Here is an 18630-nt window from a genome sequence, read left to right on the forward strand (position 1 = left end):
ATCCTAATGCTTTTGATTTTGAAATTTTATCGTAGAACTGATCACACAAATATATGCCTACTAATTTTTTCGCCAAGTACAAATCGCGTTTTTTAACCAAAATAAAACCATCCTTTGTCAAATTTAGAATTAATTTGTATACTGATGTAACACTTTTATTCTGCTTTTAATTGCCAGAAGAGCTCATTTCACTTCTGATGTCAAGTAAGTGAGTAATTTTTGCTCATTTTATTAATCTAAAAGAATAAGATATGTTACATTTTGAAATCTTGGTTGTAAGGAGTAGTGAAGTGCATTCCATAACCTCTCCTACTCAACTCTCATACTAACCTTCTCATTGTGCAAATTGTTTTCAACAAACAATGCTCTGGAGTCTGTGTAACTGTTTCATCAAAAATGGAGAAAATGCCATTTCAGCATGCTGATCTGTGACGACATGCAAAGGCGTCCACTAAGTGATGAAGAGGGAATATGGTAGGTCGAATTGTATGACAATCCTTCCGGCTAGGTCACATGGCCCCACTAACCAACAGCAAGAGTGATTCTCCAAACAGTTTGGGAGTTGTGTGTAGGTAATATAACCACCATAACAAAAATATGGTGCCTACATTAAAACAGTTATACTTTTTACTACATCACTCTCCTATATTGGAGAGCAAGGGATTTAATGACTTTATTGCCAAGAACTCAGCATTAGTTAACAAGATTTCGGAATCTATCACAATGTTACAGAATAAAATATAATTTTTAATGTTCTGCAAACGACCTAATTGTCAGTTTATAAAGAGTTACACGATAAAAAGAGAAAACTTTTAAGACAGGTTTTGTGATTAAGTGTACACTAAGTTAAATAATAAGTTTATAGAATATTCATTACGTTTCCTCTTTAAATAATGAAGATATGTACTCTTGAAAGAGAAGAACTAATAAAATATCACGAGAATATTATCTGTTCAGTTACTTGCTGTACAGCACGATCCAACAAATGTTTCTGGTATTTCTGTCAGCTGACTAGTGACAGATCCTTCATTACCGCCATTGCTTGCATATGCGAACTCATAGTGCTTTGCCATATTAAAACTTATGTATTACCCTGCAGATTGAAAGTGTCAATAGGGTACACTTGAAGGAATAGAAAACCTATATTACATTTTGTGATTAAATGCACGATTAATTAGAAAATAAAGTTGGAAGTTCCAGCACTCTGGTAACAACGCCACTAACATAGTCATCTTTCTTCTTGTAATAAAGATGTAAGAGGTCAACGAACGCAGATGTCTCTGTATGTGAGTCTTCCTCTCTCACTATGACATTGCTTGCATCGTTCAGTGGCTTGAAAAAAGTCTTTTCTAAATTAAAGTTACACGAAAACCGTTCCATGCTATTGAAATACACCAGAGGGATAAATGATTTTTTATTAGATTTTCTATCGATATAGACAAGAATGACGAACTTACTCCCAATAGTTACCGAATAGGAGGGTGTTACATTTGGGAAAAAAATATTTTTTTCTGAGAAAACTATAAACTTTGCATCAATATGGTATTACACTTTTTTGTTACATACAACATAAGCTATTCACTCTGCAAATCTGCAGGGTTATTTCGCTTCCATCCTGTATTGGTTTACATATGAGCTGTGCCAGTCTGTCCTTGACACTTGCCTATAAAGGTACACAATGAGTCACCTAGAGAAGAAGTACAGTTTATTCTTTGACGTGTTTTGCGGTGGTTACATATACTCAGTGTGTGAATGTGTACTCTACACATTTTGAATTGGAATATATCAGTCCCCTAACTGCCCATTGTGCAACTCAAACCAAGAAATGGATTCGGAACACCTCAAAATCTGTGCTTCAGTGGTTGACCATGATAATATCTTGAGTGCAAGAGGTCAAATGACTTTATTGTCAAACGCCTGGCATTAGAAAACTACAACAACAATTTGAAAACGTACATACGGAAAAATGAAATCATGTGATAGAACAAGGAAAATCTTTAGTCGTAAATTTCCTGGCCAACCAATTCCATGTAGAGAAACAATACTAAATTCAAACCATATACTGAAGAAACTTACAGAAAACATTTGAACTAGAAATTAGTTATAATGCAGAGGAACTGATACGCGTGTGAATAATAGATTCTTATGACAATGTGAATTATATAGCTATCATACAAGAAGGGCAATACTTCCAGTGGCTACTGTGAGGAAGGTGAGTACTGAATGTTATTAATAAGCCGATACCATAATAACGAAGCACCATGAGTTTGCAGATGCAAACAGCAGTGGTAGTGTGGAGGTCCTGCCACTGGTCAGCCAACAGAGATACTGAGAATGTCCATTGGAACCCACTATATTATCCAGATCATACCACTGAAAAAACTTCATAAAGAATTTTGACTTGCTTCATTTCTGAATATAATTGCCCATAAATACTTAGGTAATGTACAGATTTACAATACAATCCTTTTCTTCGCACCAAATAGCAGGTTTACATCTCTTACATTTAACAAGAAATTCATATTGGTTTTATCAAAGAAAATAAATGTACCCTGACACAGACCTTGTTAAATCTCAGTGTCTTCAGTACCTTTCTGTTGTAGCCTAACGTTATGAAACTCATCCATTCCCTCAAAGATTTCGTATGGTAACTTAATACTTTGTCAATTATTATATATTCTGGATATGTCTATATGCGATACTACTGATATACAAATACAAAACTGCAGCCCACATTGCAATTTTATTATAAACTGTTTATTTTGAAAGTACTACAAGTAATAGACTGAACACAAATGGTACCTCCACCTTACACATGACTTTGTCACAAACCAATCTCGTTGTTAAGTTGCGAGGGGCCTGGTGTAGATGGTGAAGTTGGAATCCCACCACCTGGCGATGGGGGAGCTAGTTGACTTGATGAATTACCACCACCACCTCCTGTATCCAAAACTGCCAGTCTGGCAAGTCTCCGACGACGTATCTGTGACAAGAAAAATTAGCATTTCACAAAAACTGCATTACGCTGTAAAATTATATTTTGTCGAGATGAAATATAAATATAAATAAAAAAAACTAACAATTTCGCACAAAAATAAAAATTATTTACGCTTAAGACTGCAAAAAATATTAATTTCATACACATTCACACCTGCCCACATTTGTCAATAATGGCCACATGAATTTGCAAATCATTATGAATTCTTAACCAATGTTTCCTTTGTGTTCGCTGCGATGCTTTCTACGGACAGGATTGGTGAAATTTGAAAATAAAAGAAGAAATTCTTAGTTACCTCTTCTTGGCTCAGCTCACTCATTATAAGACTGTATGGCTAGGCCTTCTCTTCTTTATCGTGACAAGTTTTGTATTATAAAATTTGTAATATGGAATATAAATATACAAAAGACTTGGTCTTTCTGCAGGAGCAAACACATACGTCAAGTCACTCTCTATAGCTTGTATCGCTTGTTTGGCGACCGTAGTGCCTCAACCTGACGTCACAACCCAGCTGTTTATTAGTGCATCTTTAGATTGTAGATGGTGTGCACTTTCTTTTTCAGTTCAGCCAACATTACGGTATTACCGTAATACCAACATGAAACATGTCACGAGAATAACAGCATAACCAACCTAACCGACTTAACTTTACAAGAAGACAGCCAGTGTTAAGTGTATTGTTTCAGTATTGTTATGTACTCTGTTAAATGCACTTTGTAATATTGGCGATAGTTAGTAATAAAGATTAATTTTTGTGTTTATAATTACAACAATATATAAACATATAACTAATACTAATTCGAAATGTGGTTGTTTGTGCTGTAAAATTCCTGATTAGACGTGAAAGTTATGATTATTTTTATACGATTCTTATTAAAAGAAGTGTCGCATGGTTATCATCATCACCGGTAGATGCCGTAACATGATAATTTAGTAATTGTCCATCATAAATCAGTTGTACAGTTGTAAACACAGATAACAGATAAGGAGTGAGAGATATGGAATCCAAAATAGTTGATTTTTCAACGCTCGGTAAGAAAATACTGATTTCGAAACTAAATCCAGAAGAGAAAAGACATTATGGGGAGTTGTTAGATGATTATAAATCTTAATTTTTCTACCTACAAATAATTCACTTTCACTGTACATAGTTGCATTATCTTGTTTAAGATTCAGCAATCCAAGACCTTGTTAGGAGAGGTGTATCAGCTCGGGAATTTGCATACTGCCCATACAGCAAATTCCAGGTTGGGGCAGCGTTACTGTGCAGTGATGGCACTGTGTTCACAGGCTGTAATGTAGAAAATTCAGCATATGGAGCATCAATATGTGCTGAACGAACAGCAGTTGTGAAAGCAGTGAGTTCAGGACATAAGAATTACCGAGCAATTGCTGTTGTAGCAAGTCATGGTGACACTTTCGTATCTCCTTGTGGTACTTGTCGTCAGTTTATTTCAGAGTTTAGTTCTGAAGCTGTCGTTTATTTAGTTAAACCAGACCTTTCAAAAGTACTTCAGACTTCTGTTAAAGAACTTTTACCTCTAAGTTTCAAATTCTAAGTCTGCATAAAAATATATATTAATTCCTTGAAATTGATACCAATATCCAGTAGCCTAATGAAAAGTCATATGCTTGGAATACGAAATTGTAATAATCCTTCCTTGTACCTATTTTAAACAAATCTAAATATTATTAATAATGTAGGCTATCATTTATCAACAGATAGTTGACTTGTCAGGCAATCTTGTTAGTGTAAGGCAATGCTAAGAAGCCTTTATTCTGAAATTACCAGTTATGTACGGTAATGCATATTATAATATCACATTGCTCATATAGACCTCCACTATGGTCTCGGGGTAACGAATGACTCTCGATTGGAGGTTACATAGGCGTGGGCTCGAAACGCGCTTGAGCCGATTGTTACCTGTGTTTGGGTTTTTCCCAGATTTTCTACAACTAAGTATAAGGCGAATGTTAGGTGATCTCATGGCGAATCCAAACGACGTTTGATAGGCCTAACCTCTTAGTTAATACTGCTAATAATAAATTTCTAGCCATTTGATATAGTAAGTAGACCTACCTCTAGTTTATATCGGGTGGCACAAAAGTAATAGGGCAATAATACATTATTCTTGACAAAATTTATTCCTCTCATTCGTGAAGAATATGCTATTGTGTCGCGTCCTCGGACCCAACGTGTAAAAGATGCATTAGTTCGCCGGAAATACTAAGCCTCCAGAGTAGAAAAAACCAAAGAGAAATTTATCACCACAACTGAGTGCTGTACAAATGTAGATGTAAGAAATTGACCAAGTCCAGAATATTGACAACAGACAGAGACATCTGTCGAAATGAATACGGTTGCTAAGAGTGATTAACCGATTAATGAGCCTCGAGAATAGATTATCTAGTTTTAAGCATTTTTACTGTAGGAGAGTCCTAGCCGAACTGGGTTCTCATTCATGGGGAGTTACAAACTGTTTTTCTTGGGTTTGGTCAACTAAGGACCACCTTCTGAATCCCATATGCCTACGTGAACCTTAACCTTTGCTTTTGGGGATCAGCATCTGTTCGGAGAGACACTTGCCTTCCACCCACATAAATATGTCAACTCTAAAACCTACGAGGGTTCGATCTAATGGTTTGTGATTCCTTGGTCGCAGGAAGGAAGCATAACTTACAACCATCTGTTGCTGTGTACTCGTAAACTTACATATCTGTCACAGCTACTGTTCCGAATTTTAACAGCCCCTCGTTCTTAAGACTTCTAAGGCCAGTAACGGATATTGTTTTGGGACAGGGCAGTTTTGTCTCAGACCATTTGATGGATGGTGATTATATGCATTCTTATGAGGACTCATAAGAGATAGGATGTTTGATGCAGTATTGCTGCTGTCTTTAATGAAATGGGAAGACCTCTAGGACCTTTGTCAAGAGTTTGAATGCGTGGGATACTGCGATTATGGGACATGAGTTGCCAAACAAAACAGTGTCCTTATGTGTGTAACATAAGTATTTCATACATATATATTCATATATAAGGTCTCACCGTCCTCATTGAATAATCAATGACTATAAGTAGCCATGCCGTAAATATCTATTAATTTGAGAAAAATTCGTTCCGGCACCGGGAATCGAACTCGGGACCTCTCAGCTATGCGCGCTGAGCACTCTTTCCATCTGAGCTATAGCAGGACACGATCCACGGCATCGGCCGAACTTCTCTCATTGTATTATCAGATGGAAAGAGCACTTAGCTCGCATAGCTGAGAGCTCCCGGTTCGATTCCCGGTGCCGGAACGAATTTTTCTCAAATTAATAGATAAGTATTTCAGTATAAATTTATTACAACAACGGCAGTCACATTTTTTAAACATATTGACAATAATAATAATAGCACTCACCTAATTATGAAAATTGAAGTCCATTCTCCTTTCCTTCATGCTGGTGGACTTCTTCCATTTGTAGCACTAGACATTTTTCTATATAAAACATTATAAAGGGCTGTCAAGCAGTCTTGACCATAGACAGATAAGTATAATTAGTCTTGATTCCTGAAATAATACCTGAAAAATGTTTTAATTCATTTGAGGGTGAAAAACCATTGCTCTGGCTCAGAAGTTGTCATAGGTGTTGCTACTAAGCATAGGCGGAAAGAGAACCGTTTCCTGGGGGGGGGGGGGGGGGCAAAGCAAAACCATAGAATCCCGATATTATGAGATTATGGGGACATTATTTATCTCCTCCCCCTGTTATAGCTTGACCTTGGTACAGTATATCAGAATATGATCATTTAATAAAGGTATTGTAAAATAAAGTAAAACTGTAACAAAATATACAGACTATTTTACTTCTTTTCCCCTCTCGTACAGAGAGGGACCTGAAGGCTTACACTGCAGCCTGAGGCTTATTGTGCTTACCACTCCTATTCTGTGAATGATTGGGTAGCTTTCAATTGCCGCATGTGCTCTCATTTTTAGTGAAAAATTGAATGCATTTCGTTCACTCTTGCATGCATTGCTTGACTGCTTAAAGTTGAACCGTGTAGCTGCACCTTTACTATTTGCAAGATTCACTGTGCAGAAATGACGTAATTCTGTCGCCCATTAGAAAATTCCAACAGTCAAGTAGATATTAATGTTAAACAGTCATACTAGATATTGGAAATAGTAATGAACATAAGTAAATAAAACTTTTGAAGTTTTGGGATACATTTTTACTTTTCTTGTTTCAAGATTCGTCAATTCAAGACCTTATTAGGAAAAGTGTATCAGTTCGAGAATTAGCATACTGCCCATACAGCAAATTCCAAGTGGGAGCTGCTCTCCAATGCAGTGATGGCACTGTTTTCACAGGCTGCAACGTAGAAAATGCATCATATGGTGATGTAATATGTGCTGAACAAACAGCCATTGTCAAAGCTGTTAGTTCAGGAAACAGAAATTATAAAACAATTGTTGTAGCAGCAGCTCTTGGTGACACTTTCGTGTCACCTTGTGGCACCTGTCGTCAGGTTATTTCAGAGTTTGGTTCTGAAATTGACATATATCTTGCTAAACCTGACCTTACTAAAGTGTTTGTAACATCCATCAAAGAGCTTCTGCCTTTGAAATTTAGTTTCTAAAGTAATGAAAAGTGTTGATAATAGTCACAATCCCTATAAGTCAATATTTTGCTATATTGTTTGCACAGTGAATATAAACTTATCTGTGACTAGAGATTTGGCATACTTATTCAATTTTTTGTTTTATTTCGATTGAAATCAAGAACTTTAGTTCTAATTGAAACAAAAATAATTTTCTAGCAAGTAAAACTATCCCTGTTATTAAATTAGTATGGTAATATTAGAACTGTAAACTTATAATTTTCTCGCTGTAATTTCCTCAATTTTTGGGTATAGACAAGATTTTGTATTTATAAATTAATATCTTACTGTCATTTAAAATTACATACTGCATTTATTTCAATCTTCTAATCAGTTCATGATTGAAATTTAAGTGAAATACGAAGTTTTACATAACAATTACTATTTTAAAAGTAAAAAAGTGTGTATTTATTTCAGTGCTTCTCTTTTTTCAGTAGTATAGGCTACTGCAATAGGTGAAATGAGTATCAATTAGCATACTTTATTTTCCACAAATTTGTATAACCTATAATAGTTGTGCTGGTATAAGAATTTCATGCGGCGGTGGAGAGTGGAGGCCATTATTCAAAGTGCAGTTCAAAGAATTTTTATGAAAAACATATGTCGCAAAAATATCAATTTTTTTTGTACTTAGCAAATCAGTTATTTACATCTTCGAGAAAAAAAATTACAAAGCAAGGTCGAAGCTTAATAGAAATACAATAAAAATATTTAGTAAAAATAAAAATTCACATGAGTTTTTAAATATAATAACTTGTGATAAAATTCACTTTGTTTTTTATAGAAATTGCATGTAGATTGTAACTACTATAATTGTAGATTAATACAAATATAAACAACATTTTTGTGAAGGACATCTGGGGAAAGGAGCAAGTGAAAAAAAAGATACTTAAAACTATCGTGCCCTAAGTATTTCAGAACACAGGATTATAATTTGTGAGCAGAAGTAGCTAATCAGATTTTATTGTTAGTTACCTTGAATTTTATGTACCTGTCCTTGTTCTTGCGAAATGGAGTCAATTTGTTGATAAGAAGTCAGCTGTAGTATTAGAAAAATGATTCCATCTATCAACGAAATGATATATAGTACACAAAGACAAAGTATTTGCCAATAACAAAGATAATTAAAATAAAGTTATAATCCATAAATGATCTTACTCTAGCTCCGCTTAAATGTACTTTAAGTTTAATTATTATTAGGTAGCTATAATCATGGCCCACGTTGGTGAGAGCATTAAAATGTGTCAATGTTGCTGTATTAGATTCTATACATTATTAAATTTTGATAATGAAATATATACTCGTATTTAAGCCTGTAATGGGCTAGCACACTGTCAAAATGAAACACTGTATCTTATTTAATCTTTTAGAGTTAAAATGAAGAGATTAGTATGTTTTGTATAGTGAAATTTTGAAAGAAACATAACAGAATCTTCCTACATGTGAGGTGCCTTATTATTTTTAATTGCTATTCCATATATGTTGGTAATAATATTTCTACTCATATATTAGGCCTATCTATTTAATTTTATGTATGCAGCAAGAAATAGAAAATATGGACTGCATAACATAACTTACAAAATCATATTCTTGTGATTTCATATGGTTGTTGTTACAAATGGCTTTGTTAGAATTTAATCCTTTGCATATCTGGCACCTTACTACATAATAGATTACAGAGTAAGAACAAGTTAGGTAGAAATTAAAACAAATAAGATAGAATAGGTAATATGTAATAGTACCAAACTGTATGTTTACTGTACAAATTATAAAATTATTTTAATTACAACATACAACAGAACTCGGTAAAGACGAGAAATCAAGTGCAAGTTGATACAAATGGAATACATTTTCATAATGTTATATTATTTTACATAGTCTATGTTACAAATTGTTAATACTACATATTGTTGAAAGGTCCAAATACCAAATATTTTAAGTATGTATGTATATTTTGTCGTGAAATCTGCATAACACAACATATCTTAGTCTTAAGTAAATCAAACCGTCTGGTAGTTTTATTATTTGTCCATTATTGATATTGTTGCCAGAAGAGATGCTTAACATATACCATACCAGTATGTCCTTTGTGAATAAGGGAAAATATTTTTACATGGAACTATTTTCTGATATGAATACAACCTTACACAGGATAAATTTGAAGTTAAAACATAAAACTTTGTATTACGCCTTCATCAGCAGTTGGTAACACTTTTTAAAAGTTTTAAGTAAGTGTTACAAAGTGAACTTCAAAAAGAATGAGATTTAAAGTTGTAATATATATGATGAAACCATTTTATAATATGCTATTGATAAAGGAAAAGGTAACAAACTAGTATTATGATAGAGATGTTTACTTTCCGGTCCCTTGACCAGATATTTTGTATTATTTTTATTAATGTTTTTCCCCACAATGCTGTGATTTCCTTTAGCCAAACAATATATGAATATGAATAAATAATAAAAATTATACATTACTATTTCAATTTTCTAGCTACTTTTCTTTTCACTTTTATCTGTTCATTACATTTTCATCTTATAGTCCACTCAATATCATGCTTTAGCCATCCATCCATTCAGATGTCATTTGGCCTTCCTCTCCTCCTCCTTCCATCTGGGTCCCACTGCATCATTGGTATCTCCCTTTCATCATGCTTATTACTAGGGAGTGGATTTTTATGTGCTAAAAAATTTAAATATATTTTTTAAATATGACAAAAATACCTTACTTAGCTTGAAAAAAAAATGTTACTAGGTACTTACCAATCACACTTGAGTATCAGTTGCTAGTAGTTGTCCGAGAATTGCAGTGAACAACAAAGATCATTTCCAAATTCTCCATCACAAATGCATGCCTATTATCTCTGAACAACGACTTATACTGTGAAAACGATCTTTCCACATCACAGGACGTCAGACGTGCATATTTAAAGAGAGGAATGTCACGAACACCTACACCATCAATTTCACCTACAGGCACACCCTCCAATACTTGAGCAACTTCACACATTTTTTTATATCCACTGTTTTGCCGTGAATGCACACGTGAAGCAGCGGCAATGTGCTTGTTTCCAGACAAATGTTGGGTTACCTGAGAGCTCTGATCTGCACTTGCTGATTTACCACATGCTTGGCAAAATAACACTTTTCCGTCGATAGTAAAATGTTTTTAAATTCATCTACATATTGCTGTAGACGCGATTTTAAACTCGATTTGATTTTAGGCATCTTAAGAGGCTAATATACACACGTCTTAAGCTAAGAAAATGTTTCTAGCTACTGACTGACAATGTCGGAGAAAAGTTTCCTATAGCGACGCCACCACGTCTACACTACGCAGCTTATGCTTATGGTCCGATAACGGGGAATCACAACAAGATGTATTTCCTCACTTCATAGGCATGAACGAGAGGCGAGAGATTTGTTTAAATTAAATAATGTTTATACACGAGCTCTTATCCATTGTGTTTTACAAACAAAGCGTGGAATGAAATCATCTTCAGCAACAGTAAACATTCCTAATTATGTGTTGCAAAATCTCTCCTTGTCCATGTTAATTTATTCTCATATAATAACACTGATATGCTACCTAGCAGTTCTCAGAACTATTACAAAAATGGATCACGGATACACCACACAGCCCATAGAAACACGAAGCAACCAAGGATTCTTAAAAAGATAACGTATTTCTGAGTGATATAATTGATTTAGTTTTAAAATATTTAAAAGTCCTTGTAAAAAATTATTTAAGTAAAAAACTCCAAGATTTATGTGTTTATAATAGATTTCCTGAAAATATGTATTTACATAAATTTTTTGTCAAAATATGTGTTTTATGTGAAATAAAATTCGGATTTTAAACTTGAAACTTGACATTCGGAATTTTTAACTTTGTTAATTGTGTTTTATCACATGCAAGAAAAATATTTAATTACATAGGAATCCGCTCCTTACTTATTACTTTACCCCTTGTCCTTTTCTTCAATAATTTCTATTACAGTATATCTTTTTCTACAGTCATTAATCTTTTTATCACTGCATTCTTTATTTTTTCGTCTTTCCATTTTCTTGCTGATTACTCTTTTTGCCTGCTGTCTAATGTCTATATTTTTATTCCATATAGCAATATACTCTTCAATATTGATTTGTATATATATTTCCTATTCTGGTCATGATATTTAACATAATAATGGATTTAGTATTTCAATTACATATATTTCTTCCTTAACACATACACCTACAGTAAACCCTCATTAAGATGAACCTCAAAGGACCGAAAAATCGCCTGCTCGTATTAACGAAGTTCATATTATTGGAATTCTGATCATTTTTTGTTACAATGAATCCACTATCACTCTTTCAGTTCAAAACACTTTCTCATGGTTTGTAGTTAGTAATAATGACTTTCGAATTACGTACTTGTGAACTTTTCTGAATACTGTATTAGAAGAATATACCATCAATACTTATAGTTTAGGTAAGTCTCTATATCTGGCCTCTTTCCATCTTTTCCTTGGTTGGTCCAAGTTCTCAAGATATGGGAGTTACCCAGTTTATAAAAATTATCACTTTTATTGCCACAATGAATTTAAGTCACTTCTACCTCACTTATATTGCCCTCATATTGTTAAAACATTCGAGAGCCTCAGATTCCACTTAGTATTGTCCGCTTATAATTTTGTTATTAATCATTTTGCTGTATTACGAAATCTCAGAATGAAATCTTTGTTGGATTGTGGTTCCTTTCTTCAGGGGCGTATTTTGCGGACTACCGGGGCTACCGGCGGTAGCCCAAGGAAATTACAAAAGAAATAGTTTATAATATAACATAATGTAATAATTTTGTATTATTAGTTTTACCATAGTAAATAAAATTAAAGTAATTGTTAGATTTATATGCACTCTCTGCTCTCGAAAAGAAACAAGTTGTCAAGGCGGCATCGCTGGAGAAACCGCTTGCTACGTGAGGTAGCCTGTGACCATTTCGCTCACGCTGTCCTTCGCACAACTGCCCGTCCCCCCCGCTTCCTACTGTTTCCATCGTGCACTGTAGGCGGGCGAGTTGCCGCTCTCGTGATCGGTTTCTTCCCAGGCGCGAAGCAGCAATACGCTTAGTACGCTAGCAATTGAATGTGATTGTGTTCTTGCAGTGCATTATTTTAAATCTGTGATTTGTTCGAGTGTCTAAGAGTTATATTAATTGTGAATTATTAAGTTTTTAATTTCCCAATTAAGTGATATTATGAAAAATATGGCAGAACAAGTTTCTGGAGAGGTTTGTGTTGAAAATGACTGTGTAATAGAAGGTTTATTAAAAGTGCCTTTTAACCATCGTACATAACAACGAGAAAGTTGAAATTGTGAAAATGGAAAGACCAACTCCTGAGTTAAATTTGTCCATGGACGTAAAAGAAAAACAGCGAGAGTACACACGCCATTTCACTTCAACATCATATGGTAAGTGGAATTGGTTGTGTGGTACTTCTAAACTGTCTAAACTATTTTGCTGGCCATGTTTGTTATTTAGCCGCGAAACTAATGTGTGGTCAAAAGAGGGGTTTTCTAATATGAACTCCCTTCGAACGGCAGTCCTAGAATACGACAAATCAAAAGCTCATATTTGTAGTAGCATGAACTTTGCAAACTTTGGGAAGACAAGAATTGATTTACAGCTAGATAAGCGAAAAGCTCTACACATCAACGAACACAATGCTCTTGTGAAAAAAAAAATCGGGAGATTTTACTGCATCTTATTAACGCAGTCTGCTTTCTAGGAAAACAAGAATTTGCTTTTCGGGGTCATAACGAGAGTGTGGAATCAGACAATATAGGAAATTATATTGAATATTTAAGTTCCTTAAGTGAATTTGACCATTTACTGGCCAATCATCTTGAGAGTTCAACAGTATTTCGTGGTACTTCTCTCGCAATTCAGAATGACTTAATATTTGCTATAAGTGGGGTTATGATAAAGAACATAAAACCTTTTGTGGCCATTGTTGTTGATGAAACAAGTTACTGCTCTAATCAGAGTCAATTGTCCACTGTTTTAAGATACGTCGACAGTACTGCCAATGTTCAAGAACGGTTTATAGGATTCACAAATGTCAGTTCAGACAAAACTGATGCTGCTTTGTTTCAGCATGTGGAAGGTGTTATAACAGAATACAATGTCGGCAATAAGTTAATTGCACAGACATACGATGGTGCTTCAGTTATGGCGGGAAATATTAATGGCTTAAAAACAAAAGTTCAAGAAAAGTATCCTCTTGTTACAGCCATGTTCTCAATTTAGTTTTGCAACAAACTACTTCATCCATTCCAGAATGCCGCATTTTTTTCAAAACACTGTCGGGTTTAGCTGCATTTTTCTCATCATCTCCTAAAAGATCAGAAAACTCAAGGAATTTATGAACAAGAAACTCCCAAAAGTAGCACCAACTAGATTGAATTTTACATCTCGGCTTGTAAATACAGTAAAGGAATACAGAGAAAAACGGACTGCTTTCTTTAAAAATATCATTTGTAATGACTCTGAAGAAAACTGGGATGATGCTGTAAATGTGCAGGCTCAAGGATATTTGAATTTTTTCACACAGTTTCAGAATATATTTCTTCTTGAAGTCTATGCTAGAGTGTTCGCACATACAGATGTGCTCTACAATATTCTTCAGACAAAAAGTCTAGACATAGCATACTACTTGCAAGAGGTATCAAAGTTAAAAAAAAAATACTATATCCGAGTTCAGATGTAGTGGGTTTCCGTCCATATGGAGTAATATGGAAAATGAAAATTCTTCAGCCAATACAATGGAACCACCATTAAAGCGAAGAAAAGGAGATGATGAATTGAAATACAGGCAGCTGTACTACAGCATACTAGATCGTATGCACATGGAAATTACTGACAGATTTTCTGATTATGGAAAGCTTCAGTTCACACATCTTCTAGATTCTCAAAAATTTTCAGCTTATAGAGAAAACTTCCCGAATGAGGCACTAAACAAATTATTTCAGTCCTATAACAGTCACTTTGATTAAGTACGTTTGAAAAATGAATTAAGTGTAATATATTCAGCAGAAGTCTTAGATTTTTCGAACAAACCTATCCATGAAATATTATCTGCCATATATGAAAACCAGCTGAACCAAGTTATTCCTGAAGTCCTTAAATTGGCAACATTAATTGTGACAATACCAGCTACGTCAGCATCTGTAGAAAGAACATTTTCTGCGTTGAATCCTACTGTAGATCAACTCATACACAAGAACGTTTATCCGGCTTGGCACTAATATCCATTGAAAAGTCATTTCTACAGAAACTTTGCAAGTGGCCCAACTGTAATTTCAAGGACGAAGTCATCAACGTATTTTCGTCCCAATCAAGACGTCTGGAATTCACATAAATATGTAAGGAATTTTATTATAGGGATTTTAAAATATATTTTGTGTAATAATAGGGTCAGTGGTAGCCCAAACCCTTTAACCAGTATACGCCACTGCCTTTCTTTACCAAAGTGTCTGCATTTTCATTTCCTTCCAATCCACAAGGAGAAGGTAGCCAACGTGAAGCAACTTATTTTTGTCTATTTTTTTGTAGGAACTTAATTTCGGTATAGATATATCTCTTTCACTCTTTTCTGTCTTTTGATGTTAATGAAAAAATAGCCTGAATTCCATATTTTGAATTACATTTTAAGAAGTTCGTTATATGACACTTAATCACGCATTGATGGGTTTGGTAAAAGTGACATATTTTAACAAGATGAGTCCAAGAATTTGCCATGAGATTTTCTGACATCCGTCTTATAGTTGGGGAAAACATTGAAAAACACCCAATCGGATAATTGGTCCAAACAGGATTCGCATACACACCTGAATAGAGCTTTGGAGCATGCTCAAAATGAAAAATCATCATCCAAGCAGAATTTGACCAATGATGGGAAATATTTTACGATTCAGGAAATGTGTACAAAGAGAAGATTAACACTTCTAATATATTTTTTAATTCTGGTGAGTTGTTAACAGTGAAAATAATTTATGGTTGATAGCAGTTCTATCCCTGAGTGAGGGATGCTTTGTGTTTGTCATCTGCTCTATGCTTGCTACATATTATCTGTTATATAAGTTACCATTCATAAGGGAGAACAGTAGGCCTATACATGCGACACTTTTTTTTATGGTATTAGGGACAGGGATATTTCTGTTAATATATTTGTAATTTCTTAAATACCTATTTACTATTTAAAAATGGAAAAAGAAATACAATATTGTGAAGCTATGCTGTTTACAATGTAATAGGTAGCTGACTATGAACATGTATTCATATCAAGGATTGTTTAAACTAACAATTTATAAGTCATTAATCATTATTGTAAAAGTATTTCATAATTCTTCACGACTGTATTAATAATAATGGGGCTGAACCTATGTTTAAATATTGTTAGTATTTATAACTAAATTTTATGTCTGCATATTCTCTGCCATTGTGAATCTATATTCCTCAGCAAAACTATTTTTCTCATGCTGAATTGCAGGAACGTAAGAGAATTAACAAATGATATACTCCTTAAAGTAATTATTATACACGTAATAAATATCAGGATGAGTGAAGTCTTCTGAAGATAACGTCTTAACTCCTTTAAACTTGCTGTAAGTTTGGTGCTCTAAAGCAAAGTTGTAACTAAGTATTACTATGTATTCAAAAACAAGACTGAGTATTGATTTCTTTTCATAAATTTTCTTCAAGGTATTTTTGTAATCTTTATTCAACAGTCTGTAAAATATATGTATATTTCATGAAACTATTTCCAAAGAATACATGTTAACTGTATAAGAATTGTAAATGTGATAAAATATTGTTTTAAATGTATCATAATACTCAATAAAAGTATATTCTACCATTTGTGTATGTTATTCTATTGTCCGTACAGTTTACACTGTATTTTGAGAAAATATAACATTTGACTCTCCTCTGAACACTTATTATTTTTGCAACAATATGTGTGTATGTAGTCGTGTGTTGCAGTTAATTGAACAAGTACCTCACTAAAATTATTTCATCTCGAAACCTGCAAGTGCCATTCCATCCATGACAAGCTTTCTTGATGCCCTCAGTTGCTGGATAAGAGAGATTTTACTGTACCTGTATAGGTACAGTAAAATCTCTCTTATCCAGCACCAAAGGGACCAGGTTAGTTCCGGATACGAGATTTTCCGGATAATTGAATAAGTACTGGTAAATACGAAAAAAAAAAAACAAAAAGTTCGTATTTCATATTAAGAAAGTAAGAGCTGGCATCTCAGCAATACGAATGAAAGAACATTTTGAGGAAAACTGATCCTCCGAGACCTGTATCGGTGAAGAGGAACAACTATTTTTCAGTCCTAGAATTGAGTGATTACTTACTTTACTTACTTACTGGCTTTTAAGGAACCCGGAGGTTCATTGCCGCCCTCACATAAGCCCGCCATTGGTCCCTATCCTGAGCAAGATTAATCCAGTCTCTACCATCATATCCCACCTCCCTCAAATCCATTTTAATATTATTTTCCCACCTACGTCTCGGCCTCCCCAAAGGTCTTTTTCCCTCCGGCCTCCCAACTAACACTCTATATGCATTTCTGGATTCGCCCATACGTGAGTGATTACTTACTACTTACAAATGGCTTTTAAGGAACCCACAGGTTTATTGCCATCCTCACATAAGTCGCCATCGGTCTCTATCCTGTGCAAGATTAATCCAGTCTCTATCATCATATCCACCTCCCTCAAATCCATTTTAATATCCTCCCATCTACGTCTCGGCCTCCCCAAAGGTCTTTTTCCCTCCACCCTCCCAACTAACTCTCTATATGCATTTCTGGATTCCCCTTATGTGCTACATGCCCTGCCTATCTCAAACGTCTGGATTTAATATTCCTAATTATGTCAGGTGAAGAATACAATGCGTGCAGTTCTGTGTTGTGTAACTTTCTCCATTCTCCTGTAACTTCATCCATCTTAGCTCCAAATATTTTCCTAAGAACCTTATTCTCAAACATCCTTAATCTCTGTTCCTCTCTCAAAGTGAGAGTCTAAGTTTCACAACCATACAGAACATGCGGTAATATAACTGTTTTATAAATTCTAAGTTTCAGATTTTTTGACAGCAGACTGCTCATTAAGCAATTTGCTACTGAAGGACGACTAAAGAAGTCTACTGTAAATAAAATATCTTGTATGAAATATGGAACATCTGAGATATCAAAGATTGCAGCACATATCATTTTAAATTATACCATTTCGCCTCAAATATAGGCCATTTGGTATCTTGTGAAACCTACATGCGCGTGAAGGAAAGCAAAAAGTGGACTGAGAAGCTTCCCTCCCTCGCTATGATTCCATTCATAGTTAGCTAAGTTAGTTACCCTCACCATAATGTTCTTACTATAAGCTACAGTACACGCTTGCATTTGGTTTCGTGAGATAACAAATGACCTATACCAGGTATGAAAGATTATCACAAAGTAGTAGCTCATGCCTGAAAAAGTAGGTGAAGCATAAAATTGTAGCAAGATTTTCAAAGTCCATGTAGGTGCACTGATAATCGGAAATGTAAGTCAGGTAATTTCTTCCCAAATGCTTCCACAGTATTCAACTGTAAAAAGTGACTTCCTCGTAGTTATTTCTGTCAGCTATCAATGCACTTACTCGTACACGTAAATTAAGATATGCATATTGCTTACCTAGCTTTTGTACTAAGTTGATCCTCTGTTCCTTCAGGGCTGCAAACTGCCAATAACGTTCTCATGGAAGAGTTGTGATTCCATCATCTTGTCTAACACATCTTTCTGAAGCGAGATATTTCCTAACACTGACAGTCTCTTCTATGACACGGAGTTTCTCTGGCGTGTTTTTATTCTCTTTAAACACGCTCCTCTCGACTGGTATGCTAGTAGATGGCAGTGTTACAGCTAGGAAATAAAACTTATACACTTCCCCAAA

The 18630-nt window shown here is 34.6% G+C and overlaps 1 protein-coding gene across 1 annotated transcript in view; it reads right to left on the bottom strand.

Annotated features, from left to right (window-relative positions):
- Ube4B (Ubiquitination factor E4B) overlaps positions 1–3492 on the bottom strand; it is a 66258-nt gene extending 62766 nt beyond the window's left edge. Inside the window, exons 1-2 of the mRNA XM_069826704.1 lie at positions 3294–3492; positions 2833–2983 (exon numbers count right to left, since the gene is read on the bottom strand). Coding sequence (XP_069682805.1) covers positions 2833–2983; positions 3294–3317 — 175 coding nt within the window. The 5' untranslated portion in view covers positions 3318–3492. The remainder of the gene's footprint in view (positions 1–2832; positions 2984–3293) is intronic.
- Between the last annotated feature and the right edge of the window lie 15138 nt (positions 3493–18630).

This window comes from Periplaneta americana, chromosome 5 (genome assembly GCF_040183065.1).
Source record: "Periplaneta americana isolate PAMFEO1 chromosome 5, P.americana_PAMFEO1_priV1, whole genome shotgun sequence".
NCBI lineage: Eukaryota > Metazoa > Arthropoda > Insecta > Blattodea > Blattidae > Periplaneta > Periplaneta americana.